This window comes from Hippocampus zosterae, chromosome 6 (genome assembly GCF_025434085.1).
Source record: "Hippocampus zosterae strain Florida chromosome 6, ASM2543408v3, whole genome shotgun sequence".
Classification (NCBI taxonomy): Eukaryota; Metazoa; Chordata; class Actinopteri; order Syngnathiformes; family Syngnathidae; genus Hippocampus; species Hippocampus zosterae.
The window spans coordinates 14,442,235-14,458,062 of NC_067456.1; the positions used below are offsets into that span (position 1 = coordinate 14,442,235).

The 15,828-nt window shown below is 41.0% G+C and overlaps 4 protein-coding genes across 6 annotated transcripts; 2 read left to right on the forward strand and 2 right to left on the reverse strand.

Moving 5' to 3' along the window:
- pla2g1b (phospholipase A2, group IB (pancreas)) lies at positions 1-876 on the reverse strand. Its single transcript, XM_052067597.1, has 4 exons — positions 762-876; positions 526-682; positions 310-437; positions 1-161 (listed from the first exon to the last, which is right to left on the reverse strand). Exons 1-4 carry the CDS (start codon positions 823-825, stop codon positions 37-39), a joined length of 474 nt encoding a protein of 157 aa, XP_051923557.1. The 5' UTR covers positions 826-876; the 3' UTR covers positions 1-36.
- A 1,667-nt stretch (positions 877-2,543) lies between these two features.
- Positions 2,544-4,580, reverse strand: LOC127601909 (C-type lectin domain family 4 member E-like). Its single transcript, XM_052067594.1, has 8 exons — positions 4,225-4,580; positions 3,858-3,938; positions 3,696-3,779; positions 3,534-3,602; positions 3,389-3,442; positions 2,973-3,112; positions 2,773-2,888; positions 2,544-2,697 (listed from the first exon to the last, which is right to left on the reverse strand). The coding sequence occupies exons 2-8, from the start codon at positions 3,934-3,936 to the stop codon at positions 2,544-2,546; spliced, it is 696 nt and encodes a 231-aa protein (XP_051923554.1). The 5' UTR covers positions 3,937-3,938; positions 4,225-4,580.
- A 307-nt stretch (positions 4,581-4,887) lies between these two features.
- Positions 4,888-6,151, forward strand: LOC127601912 (cytochrome c oxidase subunit 6A, mitochondrial). Its single transcript, XM_052067598.1, has 3 exons — positions 4,888-5,053; positions 5,612-5,754; positions 5,839-6,151. Exons 1-3 carry the CDS (start codon positions 4,951-4,953, stop codon positions 5,926-5,928), a joined length of 336 nt encoding a protein of 111 aa, XP_051923558.1. The 5' UTR covers positions 4,888-4,950; the 3' UTR covers positions 5,929-6,151.
- Positions 6,152-7,111: 960 nt separating this feature from the next.
- Positions 7,112-14,894, forward strand: hps4 (HPS4 biogenesis of lysosomal organelles complex 3 subunit 2). Of its 3 annotated transcripts, none has more exons than XM_052067560.1 (12): positions 7,112-7,471; positions 8,195-8,285; positions 8,381-8,524; positions 8,633-8,740; positions 9,430-9,546; positions 10,031-10,125; positions 10,633-10,702; positions 11,147-11,271; positions 12,302-12,881; positions 13,959-14,085; positions 14,245-14,356; positions 14,538-14,894. In XM_052067560.1, the coding sequence occupies exons 1-12, from the start codon at positions 7,440-7,442 to the stop codon at positions 14,707-14,709; spliced, it is 1,773 nt and encodes a 590-aa protein (XP_051923520.1). In that variant the 5' UTR covers positions 7,112-7,439; the 3' UTR covers positions 14,710-14,894. The 3 variants fall into 3 exon arrangements, with proteins under 3 accessions (XP_051923520.1, XP_051923523.1, XP_051923521.1); XM_052067561.1 differs by lacking the exon at positions 7,112-7,471 and adding an exon at positions 7,561-7,671; XM_052067563.1 differs by lacking the exons at positions 8,195-8,285; positions 8,381-8,524 and having other exon boundaries at positions 7,113-7,471.
- The last annotated feature ends 934 nt before the right edge of the window (positions 14,895-15,828 follow it).

A 15,828-nucleotide genomic window follows, 5' to 3' on the forward strand; every position in this document is an offset into this window, starting at 1 on the left:
TGGGGTGAAAACGTATTCCTTTATTGATTGTGTTGCTCAGTTTACACAGTGGACTTTTGGATCCAGGTTCTTGTTTTCAGGGTTGAAGTCGGCCCGCTCGAAGCAATGAGCTGCTATTCGATCGCACTCGCACACGGCCGCCTGGCACTTGTCATTCATTTCTACGGAGACACATGAGAAAGATGACGTCATGAATATCACAGTGCAAGTAAACTGCATCTATAGTTACATTGCGTCGTGGACAGTCGTACACACATTTTCTTAGCTTATTGAATATAATAACAATCTGGATTTGGGTCACAGACTCACCTGAGCAGGTGACTTGGTTATCTGAGCAGGTGAAATCATAAACCAGAACATATGGAAGATCAATAATGGCCGTACATCCAGGAATCTTTCTGCTTCTCTCATAGCATTTGTCGTGGACGTAACAACACCTGAAACGAACGGGTTTGCATTTTTTTCAACAGAGTACAATTCAAATTCCAAGTTACAACTTGAATGCAGCTTTTGGCGTCTCCTCACATGTCCAAGTCATCCCGTGGGCTTCCTGTTCCCCCAAAGCCACACCAACAGCCATAATTGCTGTACTTCAGAGGGTTAACTCCTGGCTGAGCACACTCGATCATATCCCCAAACTGCCATAAGGCCTTGGGCAGTCGAGCCCCGCTGACCACACATGCTGGTCAACGGCGCAAAAGAATCAAGTTAAAAGTGAGCCATGTTCTTTGAAAGTGGCTTTGCGTTTTCAGAAGTCTCACCTGTGGCAAGCAGCAGTAGACGAGCTGTCAGGTTCATGGTTGCCTGCAGAGAAACAGGCAACATTGTCACGGCTTGTACTTATAGACCAGGAGGTGAGCTCGAGATAAGGAGTACATGGGGAGGAGTGGATTTTTTTTTTTGACTTGGAATTTGGATAGGCTCCAGCACCCCCCGCGACCGTAGTGACGATCAAGCGGCTCGGAAGATGAATGAAGGAATGAATATTGCTCAACACTCAAACATTTTGCCTTTGAATTATTGTTGTAGTAAGCCTGAATGAAGACACGGTTTCATTTGATGTGATGTAGTCACTCATGAATTATACTATTTGTCATTACCAAACACTGAAAGATTAATTTCTGTTCTAAGCATTTCCGTTATGTCCCTTGCTCATAATGTTTCAAGACGTAGACCCAAAAGGCCATCAGGATCTTAGAACTACGACTTTTCCAATGCCTGAATTCAATACTCTTTGGACATATTGTTTCTCTCTCTCTCTTCTTGCCATTCGACTGCACTTTTGCATTTTGGTCTTGCTTGACACAGCTGTGTAAACAGCAAACACTTGCTAGAATTCCCAAATCAATCCACCAAACAGCTCTGATAATGCTCAACTTAACTTAGCAGGAAAGGAAATTTAGTACAATATGTTAACATTTGAAGCGACTGAATGTGTCCATGTCACTTTTCAAAAGCTTCTACCAAACTCCAAACGGGAACTCCATTCCATCCATTATCCGAGCCGCTTATCATCTCCAGGGTTGCGGGTGTGCTCGATCTTATCCCAGCTGTCTAGAGGCAGTAGACGGGGTACAACCTGAACCGCTTGCCAACCGATCGCAGGGCACACGTAGCCAAAAAACCCAACAACAACAACAACCACGCATACCGGAGGACAATTTAGAGTGATCAATTAAACTACCGTGCATCTTTTGGGACGATGGGAAAACACTGCAGTACCTGGTGAAAACACACAAAGGCTGGAGCCTGATGATCTCGGCACTGTGAGGCAGATGTGCTTTTTTTCCCTTGGTGGTTTAATTAACGTGTCCCAATAAGACCCAATAAGTCCCTTAAGAGTTAATAGCAAACAGGACCAGATGGATAGATGCTCAAAGGGATCGGGAAGCCCTTAGCGACTGCAGTCCCACCAAGTCACACGATGTACAGTGAAATTATTTATATGATCAATTTTGTTCCAGGCAGCACGGGAGTTTAGCGGTTGACACATCTGCCTCTCAGTCGCAAGGTCCTGGGTTTGAAGCTTGGCTTAGTCCACCCAATGGGGCGTTTGCATGTTGTCCCACGTAAGCCTTGGTGTTCTCCAGGTACTTCTTCCCACGCATTCCAGAAACAAATTTGTTAGGTTCATAAAAGGCCCTAAATTGTCCATACAGTAGGTGTGAATGCTCACTATGTCCACTGGCAAAATCAGCTCAGGTAAGCTCCAGCTCACCTGTGACCCTCATGAGGACAAATGGTGTCGAAAGTGGATGGTTGGAGGTTTGGTTCCGCTACGACTCGCAGCACAGTGTATTTGGGTGATTTTATGAGGAAATTTCTGCTTATAAAATGTCTTTTGTAAGGTTGAATCTTTCACAACCACTTTGTTACAGCTGCAGCTGTTGTGAAAGCACTGTATAAAAATATTTTTTTGTAATAAAAAGACACCCATGTCATCTCATTATATTCAACAGAGACGTTGGACATGCAATATGCTTTATTGATGAAAATGTTTGAAAACAAACAAAAAATACTCTCTGTCATGTGATATGTAAGACTCATATGCGCATTTCACATATGTAGTTATATGATATGTTGCAGTCGGCGTCATTCCACCGCCGGCGTACGCGGACATCGGTAGCATGGAATTGCCCGCAGTCCTCACCGTTTTTTCTGAAGGCCCAGTTGTCAGGCTGATCCACGTCCCAGAACCTCAGAACACACACAGAAAGCAAAATCATGAATCGTGTGATTGTGCTTTCAAAGGCCCTCACAACTGACATTTACTTTGGGGTTTTATCGTAGTCAGTTCCATCCACCCAACTCCACTCTCCCTCGTGAGCTCGTTCCACCAGCCCAATCCAGTATTTATACGTGATTTCAGAAATTTCTGAAAGATAGTCCTACAGTAAACGATAACATGATAATTTGTTAATTCCGTTTATGCTGTGGAGATGCTCAATGAAAGAGCTGGACATGAAGCTCACCAATTCATCCACACCATTCACAACCACCAGATGTGCTGCATGTGAAAGGCACTGCTGCTCAGCTTTGCTCCAGGTGGCGGTGGTGCTAGACAGCAAGTAGCAGCTGGTTTGGAACGCCGCCCAACCCTCCTTACATGCTCCTGGGTTGATGCAGAGTATTTATAAACCAACGGCGGTGGCGCCACCACCCCATACAACCCCCATCAACTATTGCGGTTCGGCACATGATGGCCATCCATGCAGTGCAGCCAAGAGAAATACTGCAAAGCTGAAAATAGACTATTGGGATAAATACAACTAAGTCAGCCTTTTGACCGAATTTAACTTGCATAGGCTTCAACTCCCTGGTACCCTGAACAGGATAAGCGATACAGAAAAGGGATGAATAGATGTTATTGAGAAACCTCAAAGTTTACCTCTAACTGGGACACGTTTTTCTAAATGAACATCTTGTATAGTTGTCCCATCACCTTCAATTGGGAAGTAAAACAAATAATTAGTATAATATATAATAATTTAAAATAATGCTACAACATTAGAAGTCAGTCTTTACTTCCTTACCTGAGGCATGGTGGCTGAGTCTTTCCAAGTGAAGTTTGATGTCAGTGATTTCCATATTTATCTGTGAGACTTCAAGCAGAGGAAACCATAGTAACACACATATTTATTACTGTAAGGCTTTGCTAGAATATTACTGAACAGCAATGACTTTATAAGACATACATTTGATCCCAGTTACCATCAGTTGAATTAAAAGCAGGGCAACAAGGATGCCATAGAGGGCATATAGCAATATCCTCCTGATACCTATAAATGACAGATGACATTTATAGAACATAGAAACCTCTGGAATTATTTAATCATAAACCTTGGAATATATTCTACCTTTGTCCAAAGTCACATTCTGATCTGCAAGGTCAAATCTCTCAGAGGTTGACTCAAACTGGTTGTACCGAGCTTCCATCACTTGAAAAACATGTTCATGTTCATTTTCACTGACACATTCTTAATCGCAGTATCACAATACAGTATGCTAATATTGAACATGTTAATGAGAGCAAAAGCACTATTAATTTAGCAACATGTCATGGAAACATTTACCAATTAATTCTAAACTACATTAAAAAACTAATTAAATTGTATCCACATTCACTGAGTATCTTTAAATAGACCTAATAACTACGAAGATAATTCACAAAAAAGCGTTTCTATTCTTTATGCAAACAAATTCCCAACGCGCAGATGTACTTACCCAACAAAAATATATTTTTTCGTGAATCTTAGACAAATAGAAAATGTACTATTGTACAGCATTGCCAGGTTGGACTCTGACCACGAGGACACAGAAAATCCTCCCCTTTTAAGTAAAGTCAGCCAGTATTGATCTGCTTGTATGGTAGGGGGCTCGTAATAAGTCATGAAAACTTTCTTAACGCTGTTATTAATTCATTTTTAAATATCTGTACATTTAATTGTATGATTTAACTTTTCAGTGTTATTATTTGTCTGATTGTTTAAAAACGACATTCATCAAATTGGCACATTATTGATACACAGCCTCCAGTTCCACCTTTCATTGGAGTATGGCGGTTGCTGGTTTATAAATATCACAGAATCGCGTTTTAAAATTCTTAATTTTGATTTTAAAAATCCTGTCATAAATTTGTCTCTATGTTTAAACGGGGTTAAAAATCTCAATTCAACAACAACAACAACAAAAAGTCATTCACAATTATAGTTGGGTTGCAATTTGTCACCCACGTTTACATAGCGATCAACTTCAATCAAAATACAGTTGTGAAAAATAAACATAATGACATACTACAAAAATAATAAACATAATACATTAATGATTATATTAAACAAAAAACATTTGTGTTGTAATTATAATGTAAGAGTAGTAAAAAAATAGATTTCCTGTCACGTGACTCTTCATCCAAACGTCTTTCCGTTGTGTCTCGATTCATTTGAAGCGAAGATGGCGGTCGTGGGCCGACTAACTCAAACCTTGCTGAGGTCTTCCTTGACTCAGACACGTCGCCAGCTTTCTGCTGCCGCTGCCGGTCATGGTGAGCAATCAGGTGAGTTTTACGAATGATTAAATACTATGCTTTGTTTTGACGCCGTTTATTGTTTTTTAACGAGAAAGGGCTACGATTTCACGGTGACCTTGTTGCTTAGGCATCAGCCCTGTTAGCACTTGCATTAGCCTGGTATCCTTGACGCGACAACATTCAGGAAAGTTTGGTGAAGACGAAAACATGTGTTGCGTTCACTCGATGAAATCACGAGCAGTACGTTATCTGTAAGTAAAGTGTAGACGGTACTATGTGCAGTAGCAGTTTCAATACCGTTTGTGTCTAAAAACAGCGCAGTACTATAGTATTAACTTTTTCACATTCAAAAGATCAAAGATATAAATTACATTAGTAGTTATGTGACTTCAAATTGAAATATTAATTTATTTACATGAAACCATAGTCTGACAAGTCAATCCAGTAATCTAAGTATCGTTTTCTCCTGCCAAATATTTAGAAAGGTATGGCTCCTGGAGAGCAGTGAAAATGTAACAATTTCTGCGTACGTTGTATTCATGGAAATTTCCCCTCTTGTCCCCTCTTGATTTTCCATCACTCCAGCTAGGACATGGAAGATACTCACCTTTGTGGTTGCCCTGCCTGGCGTTGCTGTGTGCATGTTAAACATGTACCTGAAGGAGCAACAACACAGCCATGAACAGCCAGAGTTCATCCCTTATTCGCACCTCCGCATTCGGAGCAAGGTTGGACTTAAATAGCTCAATGTCATTTGGTTTTACTTGACTTGCATTTCATGTCTCTGACTGATATATTTTATTTGCAAACAGCGGTTCCCTTGGGGAGATGGCAACAAATCACTGTTCCACAATCCCCATGTGAATGCCCTTCCTGACGGCTATGAGGGTCACGAAGAGTAGACCCTCTTTCCAGACCGCATAACTGGTGTAGGGACCAGTTCTCCATCAGTCGGGTTTTCTTTCCTGGACCACACACACACACACACACACACTCATCTGCAGTTTACTTCACTTTTGTGTTTACCTCTGAACACGAGGGACCTGAGCCGGCAGTTCTTTGCTCTGTAATATTGAGTAATACGTTACCTTAAATAACTGAAATAAAGTAACTTACTTAACTGTATTTTGTGTATTTCTTTTCTGTGTCGTTTGTAAAAGTTTTAATTTGTCTAGACAAATCAGTTTTGAAAAAAGAGTTAGAGGAATATTTGTGTGTGTGTGTATATACAGTATATACTGTTTAAACATATACAGGTACGTACCACAAACATAAGCTTTTTTTAACAGCATAAATCAGCATGAACAAAATGGTATCATTTCAGTGCATTTGGAGTAGACTGGGGGGGACTAGGAAAACTACGGTAGTTGAAAAAAAATGTTGAAACACTGAAAATCAGTACAAACAAAAGGTTTATAAAGCACAAACAGAACAAATTTCCCCAAATTTTGGTATAGGTCAGAGATGGCAACTAGCAGTGCGGGCCATGCCCACACAAGCGATCCCCTCGATTTTTCCCAAAAAGGAAAAAAAACCTTTTCGTTAGCTCTTCTGTATTTGTACCTTCTAATAGGTCCATTCACCACTAGATGGCAGACATTGTTTAGTTGCACTTCCCCAAGAAGTCGCTCACAGTTTCAAAAAATTTGCTGACCCAAGGTCAATTGTACCTTCTTCGTGGAAACGCATTTAATTGTTTGGCCTGTCTGGGGTGGATGCATGAACAAAGATTCAGCTGTAAATAAAACATTTTCAGACCAATTCAGTGATATTGGATAGTTTTCTGTCAATGCGCCATGGCACTGCCACAAAAAAGCAACCGTTGTTCCAGACATGACGCCGTGTAGTTATATTGTTGCAAAATATTGTCACAACAAACATCCTGTTCACCGAACGTAAAGGTAAATCTGAATCCATAAAAGTAAATGAGAAGCAATTTTTTCCTTTGAGTGCACCCCAACAGCATGTGCAAGTGTTCTTTTTTTCCCAACTTTTGACATTTGATACGATACTATTCTCTGGATTGTACTGCCCCTTTGTTTTGTTTTTCAATCGAATATTTCAGCCAGCAGTACACTGTGGTCCTGTAATACAAGTTTGTCCCTCACCAATCGCCATACTTTCACATGACTCTTTGCGTGTGACTGACTTGCATTCCTCTAGTTTTGTTCCTCTTATCAAGCTTTTGTTTATTTATTTTTTATTTTAGCGCGGACTAACCACAACAAACCCTGAAACTTTGCTGTAATTATTTAAATGTTTTCCATCCTCATCACGAATTTGTCTTAGGATTTCTACGGCACTAAACTTTGCTTTGCAGCATCTAACGCGGGCTGGCACTACATGGCCGTTTTGTGTTTTGTTGGCGGAGACCTGAAAGAACTGATGGCAGCGTAATACATCCATTTGGACCATGGCGGAAATTCTTCCGCCGGAATCGAGAGGGTAAGACCCTGATCTACCTTTCCCTTTTACGTCATTACATCGCTGTTGCCCACGTTTGTTCTACAGTACTGTGTATTTAAGATCCTCCTATGTGCCTGTTGCGTCTCAGTTTTCTTCCACTCGTTAAATTGATCTTGAATTCGTCTAATACACTTGACATGAACATTTGAAGCTGGGGACGTAAAGTTTGGTTTTTATCTGTGCGTACTACATAATTACTCAATGTTATACTGTACTGTATATCACTGTCAATAATACATTTTTCAGGAATTGTACAAATATTACAGAATCATATTTGGACAATATTGACATCTATTTTTTCTTGTTTTGAATAGATTAAATGTACTCTTTCATCATTGCTGCTTGTTGTTTGTTCATTGTTCTACATTCCTAATGAGTGTTTATTTTTGCTGCTGTGACTGTTATTCTATCTATCTATCTATCTATCTATCTATTTATCTATCTATCTATCTATCTATCTATCTATCTATCTATCTATCTATCTATCTATCTATCTATCTATCTATCTATCTATCTATCTATCTATCTATCTGTATCTAATAAGAACAAAGAGTGAGGATCCTTCGGCAAATTCTGTAAATTTCTCTAATCATTAACAATTAAGTTTAACAGTACAGATGTTATCACCACATTATCGAAAGTCATTGTTAGAAAAAAAAATATTTTTTTTCATGACACATTTTTACACTTGTTTTTCTGCAGGTGTAATTTATTTTTCCTGTATGATGGCTCCAAGGTGAAGGGAGAGGGAGATCCGACTAGCAAGGGGATCTGTTATTTCTATCCAGAAGAGGTTTGACTGCTGAAAAACTGTTGCCTAAGGCAGTTGAATTTCTTGATTTTTAAAAGAACAATGATGATGACATATACAGTCTGTCTTTGCTGCAGACCCCCATAGAAAAGCAGGAGCTACTTTGTGGCCAACTTGCTGGAGTGGGCCGTTGCATTTCGGAGCTTTCTTCCTCCCCTGTGCGCCTTCTGACGCTGCGTCGCCACAAATTTGCAATCCACATGAAAGAGGAATTCTTTTGGGTGTGTGTGTATGTGTGTGTGTGTGTGTGTGTGTGTGTGTGTGTGATGTCTTGAGACCGAGTTATTAGTCTCTGATAGATGACCTTTCTCCTGTTTTTCCTCCTTTAGGCTCTGGGCTCCTCCATGGAAACTCCAACTGTCAGTGTCTGTGAGCTATTGAATAAGATAATAAACCTCTTTTGTTTCTACAATGGATCTGTTCGCCAGAGCTACCAGGTAAAATTTTAATAACCCTTTTAGATTGTGAACCTAATGTACAATAACATTTACGCAAGACACTAAGGGGGACTTTTTGGGATGACACAAAAATTATTTATGATTAGTGGATGACAATCTTGTAATAAAAGCAGTTGTAGGCAGCCCATTTGTTGACAGGGGCCTTCAGTAGGCACTTATGCAGACTTTACTACGTACATCATCCTGTGCAGTTTACAATCAGTATTTATCATTTCAATAAAATATGTCATACTTGCCACAGATGAGAAATATTAAATGCATTGATGTATACACATAACTAGAGACGTGTTAAGTTGAATTTGGCTTGCGCTGACCAACCAATCAGAGGACATAATAATGCGAACGCTATTGTAGACAAACTGCCTGGTACCATGAGGCAAATTTGATAATATTGCTGCAAGATGATTCTGAAGGCCCCAGGCAGATTAGAATCATATTCTCATGAGTTTGAGATCTCTTTTGACAAAAAGAAATAAAAAGCCAATATACACATACAGGGAAGCAGTTCGGTCTCGAGAAAAGATAGAAATGAACACAAAATCATCGCACTGCTAGCACAATTATGGTTATAAATGTCAGATCCAATTTCTGATAGTGTTTTAGTTCAGCAGAGAAAGCTTTGCTGGTCCTGACTGTCCAAAGTGATCATTTGTGTTTTTCCCCCTTAGCTTCATAGTCAGGAAACCTTGGCTGCTCGTTGGTCACAGTACCTGTCATACCTGCTAGCTGGACCTTCTGAGCTTCATCACGTCTTCAGCTCCTTGACCACTATTGACTCGACAAATGTACGTCAAGCTTCATCCATCAATCATACATTGTCTATTCCGCTTGTCTTTTTGAGGGTTGTGGGTGAACTGAAACCAAAAATAGTCCACTTTTTTCCCTGACATTTACACCTACAATTTACAGTCTTCAATGAACCGAAAATGTGTATTTTTTAGAGTGAAGGGTAAAAGAAGTCCAAAAACATTAAAAAAAAGAACAATTTGAATGCTGTATGATTTGAATGCAAGTGTTGATGCACTCCAATTGTATCGGTGCTGCTCATGCATGACTAGAAACAGGATATGACTCTCGCAATGTTTGGTGTTATTGAGCAATACCAAGACATGCTTCTGCATTTATTAATTATGATACAGGCTGAAGTGTGCCATCCAAATTTGCTCTCATGGGTTGCACAAGGCCACAAGCTTTTGTAAAAACTGTCTGATTGTTTCCACTTGCGTCTTTGTACTTGTTTACGGTGATGAGCAGTATTTTGCTCCTCAGGTTGACCCGCTTCTGCTGCTTAAAGCCGCCCTCATTCTGCAGGCCTGCCAGCGGTGCCCCCTAGTGTTGGCGGGCTGTATTCTTTTCAGAGGAAGGTAGGCTCCTCACAAAAAGGAAGGGATGTTGGGTTTTCCAGTACAATTTCCACATGAACCCAAAATGCACTTTATCCTTGAAAGCCGAACTTGATTTTATCATCCCTAAAGTTTTGAATGTCCACGTCCAGCTGTTTGGTGTTTCGGTACTTTTTGCCCGAATTGCTGCTCTCGAACTGCCAAGGAGCTGACCACCAAAATTCACAAAATGTTTGATCAATGAATCAACCGAGTTTTTTCCTTATTTCCAAGGACGTCCACTTTCTGATCCTCTTTCAGTCACTGGCAACTACTCTGTGTGAATTTTTTTGCTCCTTGTTAGGTCACAGCATATTGCGTAAAAAGTATTGAAATTAATAAATTCACCTGCACCGGTTAGCGTGCGTTTTGCGGTTCGTGGTGAAATTTCACCTGAAAGCTCAATATCCCCAAATTTTTGTAAGCGCTGCGATAAGCTGTCCGTTTTGATTATCGTCACGAAGCGATTCTTCCACCTCTCCTCCACAGAGTCGTGAGCACGCAGATGTCCCCAGATGTTACCATGAAAATTATGGCTCATGAGAGTGAAACCTTCAAGGTGAATGAATCGTTCCTTTATTTACTGACATTCCCCTGGTAGCTGGCTTTGACGGTGGAATAATGGTTCACTTGGATGCCCAGGTTCAATTGTGTGGAATTTGCATGCTCTCCCTATGATTGTGTGGCTTTCTTCAGGTCCTCTGGCTTCCACACAGATTCTGAAAACATGCAAGTTTTAATCATCCAAGTCTAGAAATTTGCCACTGGCCTGATTAAAAAATGTGAATGGTGTGTGACTGACTGTTGACCAATTCAGTGTCAACAGCCTCTCATCTCAAGTCATTCGGGATAGGCTCCACCTCACCCTTGACCAATGGCTGCTCATTTTTGTCCTGCCAGTTAGTGCGTGTACATGTATGTGTTACCTTGGCGATGACTGTTTATGTCGAGTCATATTTCCCAACAAAAACGAGGCATGCCTCTGTTTTCCATTTTTGTTTAGGCGCAAACGCCCACAGGCCCGAACCCATCAAGTTTATTTGGCGATGCCGTCAGCTCTACTTCTGTGTTCCTCACCATGTTTGAACTTCACTACCTGCAGTCTGCTCCTGTTGACAGAGAATCATGGTACCGTAATACAAAACACATTTCAGTTGTATTTGATTCGCCATTTTAACACTTCTAACACTTCTAATCTGGTACTCAGTTCAGGATCAAAGCGTGTTTTAAATCGCACATGAGTTACTGATTCTCTTCCTTGGGATACACACATGCCGATAATAGGGTGTCATTTCACCATCGCTCATGTTGAAAAGAAGAAAACTAGGCCAGATTTCTGGATTTCTCTGATCAATTATCGTATTCTGTTGGGTGTGTTAAAGATCCAATGCCTTCAAAATCCATGTCCCCCCGACCAAATCAAAATGAGTCCCTGACCTGGTTCGAGTCTGACATCTATTAAATATGTCAATTGGACACGGTTTCAAAAGGACCGTCATTTCCTCTTCTTCCAAACCCAACTCTGGTTATTGTGGTGAGATTTGTATACTGTACAGTATGTTACAGTAACTTTATGTACTGCAGTATCTCAACTTGTACATCAACAGCCCGGCTTGACTCGACAGGAACAGAGGGAGACTGTCCTAGACATTGGATTTAAATTCTGGCCTCATGTTTCTCTGCTCTGCGTCCTGAAGCTTTACGAATAGTCCAAATAAATCTTGAATCTTGGAGCATGTCACAAACAAAATTGTGCGTGCCAGATGAAGTCTCGATTTTAAGCGTGTGTCCTTTCCAAAAAAAAAAATCACATGGCCAATGACAAACAAGTTGTCGGTTTGTGCAGATGGCTGTTTTCTGAGTTTGGTCATGTGAAGTCTGCAAGCTGAACCACGATTGGTCGTTACCTGAGTCCTGAACAACTGTGATGTCGTTTTCAGTCGACAGCAAGCAGTAGAATTCCCCGCCTCCCACCGCCAAAATGAATAAAAAATGGTGGATTTTGCAGTGTAATTCTTAGTCCACAAACGCAATATTAAATCAGAGAATTGTCTTTAGACTAGTGTGACTTCATAGAACATATTCTTGGAAAGAAAATGTATGCTTTGACTTCCCCTTTAATTTTGATATTCCAAAAATACTCTTTGTTCTTCCCCAGGTCCCAGGCTACTCCTAGGAAAGACTCTGACCTACATCAAAGCCTGTCAAGGACGCCATCGGACACGGTCTCTTCCGAGTCTGTGCCTTCAGATCCACCCTCATCCCAAAAGGGAACCTTAAGCCCTCGCTCGTCTGCATCGGACAACTCCGATTTCGGCCGGGTTCCGTCGCAAAGCGCCACTGAACCCGTCTGCCCAGCACCCAATGAAGAAGATGCCTCTCTTGAAGCTGAGGACAAAGTTCAACAAAGTTCCACCGATGATACTTTTCACAGCAGCGGAGGGCACCGAAGCGACTCTGAGCACAACGCACCCTCGCACCTCAGTGGAGAGGATGGAGGCGCATACTGTCGGACAATATTCAACTCTGGAGACAAAGAGCACCGTAATGAGAAATCACACAATGGCAATTTAGAAGGGTCAAATACAGGTGGCAGTGGGACCTACACCACCCCCATCGACCCGGATGAAACCCCACTGGTTCCTATGACGCTGTACCTGCACAGGGTCAAGGGGCTCGTGCTGGCCCTGCTGGTGGAGCCTCACTTCTTATGCGACCAAGCTGCCATGGAGGAAGTGGTAAGAAGCAACCCGTTCCACCCAGACGTCATCATGCAGGATCCGACATTGAGCCTTCTTGAGTGCTCGCCCTTCAGCTATGTTGTGATTAAGATTAAGATATCCTTTATTTGTCCCACACTGGGATATCTTGGGATGGGCTTATCAGAAACAATACTGGCGCAGATAGTCACGATATAACAAGTCTGTTATTATTTCAAATGTAATCACTTTATACGGTTTTATTTAGGAGTTTAAGAAGGTATTAATTCTTTTTTGTAAAAAAAAGCAAGATTGTGTTGATTTCATCATCATATTTATGAAATCTTTACTCGCCCGGTTGGACCAGCATCTGTAAAGATACATAGCATGACAGTGGCCATAGTAGCTCAGGGCCATCGGGCAACCATTAATGTTGGAACCTGTCCAAGGTTGTTATAGTTAACGAAAATAAATTTAATAACTACAACTAAAATTGACAACATGTTTTTTTTTATGGCAATAAAAAAAAAGAAACATTTGGTCTGACAAAAATAAACTACATCTAACTATAATTATAGCGGTCAATTAATATCATGCATAAGCTTTCAGAGTTCATTTAAAATTTATTAAATGTATTTATTTCGGTATTACTTGACGTTCGAACAGAAGGAAGGTCAGTCATTTGAGAGTTAACCGTGCTTTTATCACACAATATATTGTGACTTTTTTAAAATCTTGCACTCAACAAATACTCCAAATACTGTATTTAAACAAAAAACAAAACTACTAAAAACTAAACGGAGTATTTTTGAAAAAAAATAAAATAAAAACAAACCTGCTCTAAAGAACAATTAAAACTAACCGAAATTCAACAACAAAAGCCCAAATGAACTCAAAACTAACTCCAGAATAATGAAAAATCCCAAACTATTGTAACCCTGTCACATTAAATGATGATGGCCTCTTTGACAGAGACGACGACAAAGAAGCAAATCTGAATTAAAGAAATGGTGCTTGCGGTTTTGAAAAATTCATGAGTTGCACTGACTTGCCTTTGTGATGCTAATTGCCCGCCTTTGTCAGACAGTCAGCTCTCACTATATGGTTTGTATCCAGTATCACAGCTGTTTAGCTTCGCTAAACGGCCTGGAGGCCCATCTGAGAAGCATCTCTCCGGGGGCGCCGGGCACCGCAGGACCCTACATCTTCGCCCACTTTGACTGCGCCCAGAGCACGTTAACAAGTGAGGCCTCATCATTTTTCTTTGGCACATTCTTTGTAATTACCGATTTGCGTTAAAGAGCTCGTGCCGCTCAGGAATTGTGATCAGCATTCCTTTGTGCAGCAGGAAAGCTTGTCCAGGTTAATGTGGCGCTGACACCGTTACTGTGTGTCTGTGTAGCCAACCTGTCTGGTCGACCTGGGGGAGCCCCCGAGCGTCCTTTTGTCAGAGCCGCATCGCTTCTTCACTCGCATTTCTGTAACACTGAAACTCTGCAGGAGGCTATTATCAGGTCAGTATGCCAGTGACGGTAGTGGTTCGAAGTGGCGGGGGTTGGGGGGCCTTTCGTGGCTCCTTTCACAGAGGGTGGGGGGCAGGTTAAGCATCTGTCATCAAGTCTCTCATCGCAGCGCAGCGTTCCCAAACTGATGCTCGTCTCTCATTTGTCTATTACGGGGGCAATGCCACTGCAGGAACGCCGCCACCGCTGTGTACGGGGTTCGCAGCGCGGCCCAGGAGACGTATTTCCTACAATACGGCGTCACGCTGAGGAACTCGGGCATCCCCAACCACCAGGACAGCGCATTCTCCTTGCCCAGCAAGGCTCGGCACAGACTCCTCAAACATGGCCTTAACCTCCTCTGACGTGACAGCGCCTCTGCATTTCACAGCAGGACTATTTCTGAGTATTTATAGCCTTTTCAACATGCGTTTTAGTCAACCTGAATGTCAAATATTTACACAGGCTGTTACTGTATTCTCACTCCCCTTATTTAAACAATGCTTTATACTGGAAAAATGAATAAACCTATTAAGTTAGCGAGTCACAATTTCAAGTATTGTACATTTCTTCGTGTATATATGATGACAATACATACACATTTTAATATGTACATTTCATCAATATATTGATGACACTGACTACGTTGACAGGCCGTCAATATCAGGGTTAAGATCAAAATTCTGGTTTCTGAAACATTCGGAATACGTTCTTTTACATGACTGAGCAGAAATCATATTAATTCTGTTGTTAAAAAAACCCTTGAAATATGTGAGTCTCTTTATTAAACAGGAAAATGTTCCTTCACCTCCAATGTTCCTTATATTATACAAAACAATATTTGAACCCCAACCGTATTGGCGCAATGGAATGTGGTTCAACATTTTTCCTAGATTGTCAAAAGAATTTCAAGCTCTGCAACAGAGAACGATACGCCTTTTTAGCACACATTTTGGTCTGCCTGGATCATTAAGGTTCCCTGAGCTCAGTATTTACCATAATGCCTGTTTATTGTATCAAGTCATGAATAATTTGGACTCCCTACTAGCTCCTCTCTCCATGGACATTAACACCAGGAATAAAAACGTCATTGCCAGGAAGATGTGAAGGCTTAAAACAACCATCAGAACTGCTATGTTTTATGGCACACAGCTTCAAAACTGCGCAATGTCCCTTTATCTTTAAGAGAACATTAAATGTGTCAGAATCTACTGACTGGGATCAAGCTCCTATTTGTTTTTGTTTGTTTGTGAAGTGTTAGGGTGTTGTTGTTGTTTTGTCTTTTGTCTTTTTTTGTTGTCTCATTCGCACGTGACAGTATGAACTTCAGCTTGACCTCATGGTGGTAAATATGCAACTGTAATATATAATTGGCGAATTAATTGAATTGAATTGCCTTACATTCATCAAGGTTGAAACTCTGTGCTTGGTGGTTGCGCCTTCTCGGCAGCATGGGTATACCAGCACTGTTTTTGCCGGGGAGG

Excerpts from the sequence above, each read along its gene's own strand:
- LOC127601912 (XM_052067598.1), top strand. The coding sequence starts at position 4,951 with ATGGCGGTCGTGGGCCGACTAACTCAAACCTTGCTGAGGTCTTCCTTG. Across the intron at positions 5,054-5,611 it reads CGGTCATGGTGAGCAATCAG|CTAGGACATGGAAGATACTC; the intron begins GTGAGTTTTACG and ends CCATCACTCCAG. Across the intron at positions 5,755-5,838 it reads ACCTCCGCATTCGGAGCAAG|CGGTTCCCTTGGGGAGATGG; the intron begins GTTGGACTTAAA and ends ATTTGCAAACAG.
- hps4 (XM_052067560.1), top strand. The coding sequence starts at position 7,440 with ATGGCGGAAATTCTTCCGCCGGAATCGAGAGG. Across the intron at positions 14,086-14,244 it reads CGCCCAGAGCACGTTAACAA|CCAACCTGTCTGGTCGACCT; the intron begins GTGAGGCCTCAT and ends GTGTCTGTGTAG. Across the intron at positions 14,357-14,537 it reads CTGCAGGAGGCTATTATCAG|GAACGCCGCCACCGCTGTGT; the intron begins GTCAGTATGCCA and ends ATGCCACTGCAG.
- pla2g1b (XM_052067597.1), bottom strand. The coding sequence starts at position 825 with ATGTTGCCTGTTTCTCTGCAGGCAACCATGAACCTGACAGCTCGTCTA. Across the intron at positions 438-525 it reads CCACGGGATGACTTGGACAT|GTGTTGTTACGTCCACGACA; the intron begins GTGAGGAGACGC and ends CGTTCGTTTCAG. Across the intron at positions 162-309 it reads TAACCAAGTCACCTGCTCAG|AAATGAATGACAAGTGCCAG; the intron begins GTGAGTCTGTGA and ends GTGTCTCCGTAG.
- LOC127601909 (XM_052067594.1), bottom strand. The coding sequence starts at position 3,936 with ATGGAAGCTCGGTACAACCAGTTTGAGTCAACCTCTGAGAGATTTGAC. Across the intron at positions 3,113-3,388 it reads AAAACGTGTCCCAGTTAGAG|GAGCATGTAAGGAGGGTTGG; the intron begins GTAAACTTTGAG and ends GCATCAACCCAG. Across the intron at positions 2,698-2,772 it reads GACTACGATAAAACCCCAAA|GTTCTGGGACGTGGATCAGC; the intron begins GTAAATGTCAGT and ends GTGTGTTCTGAG.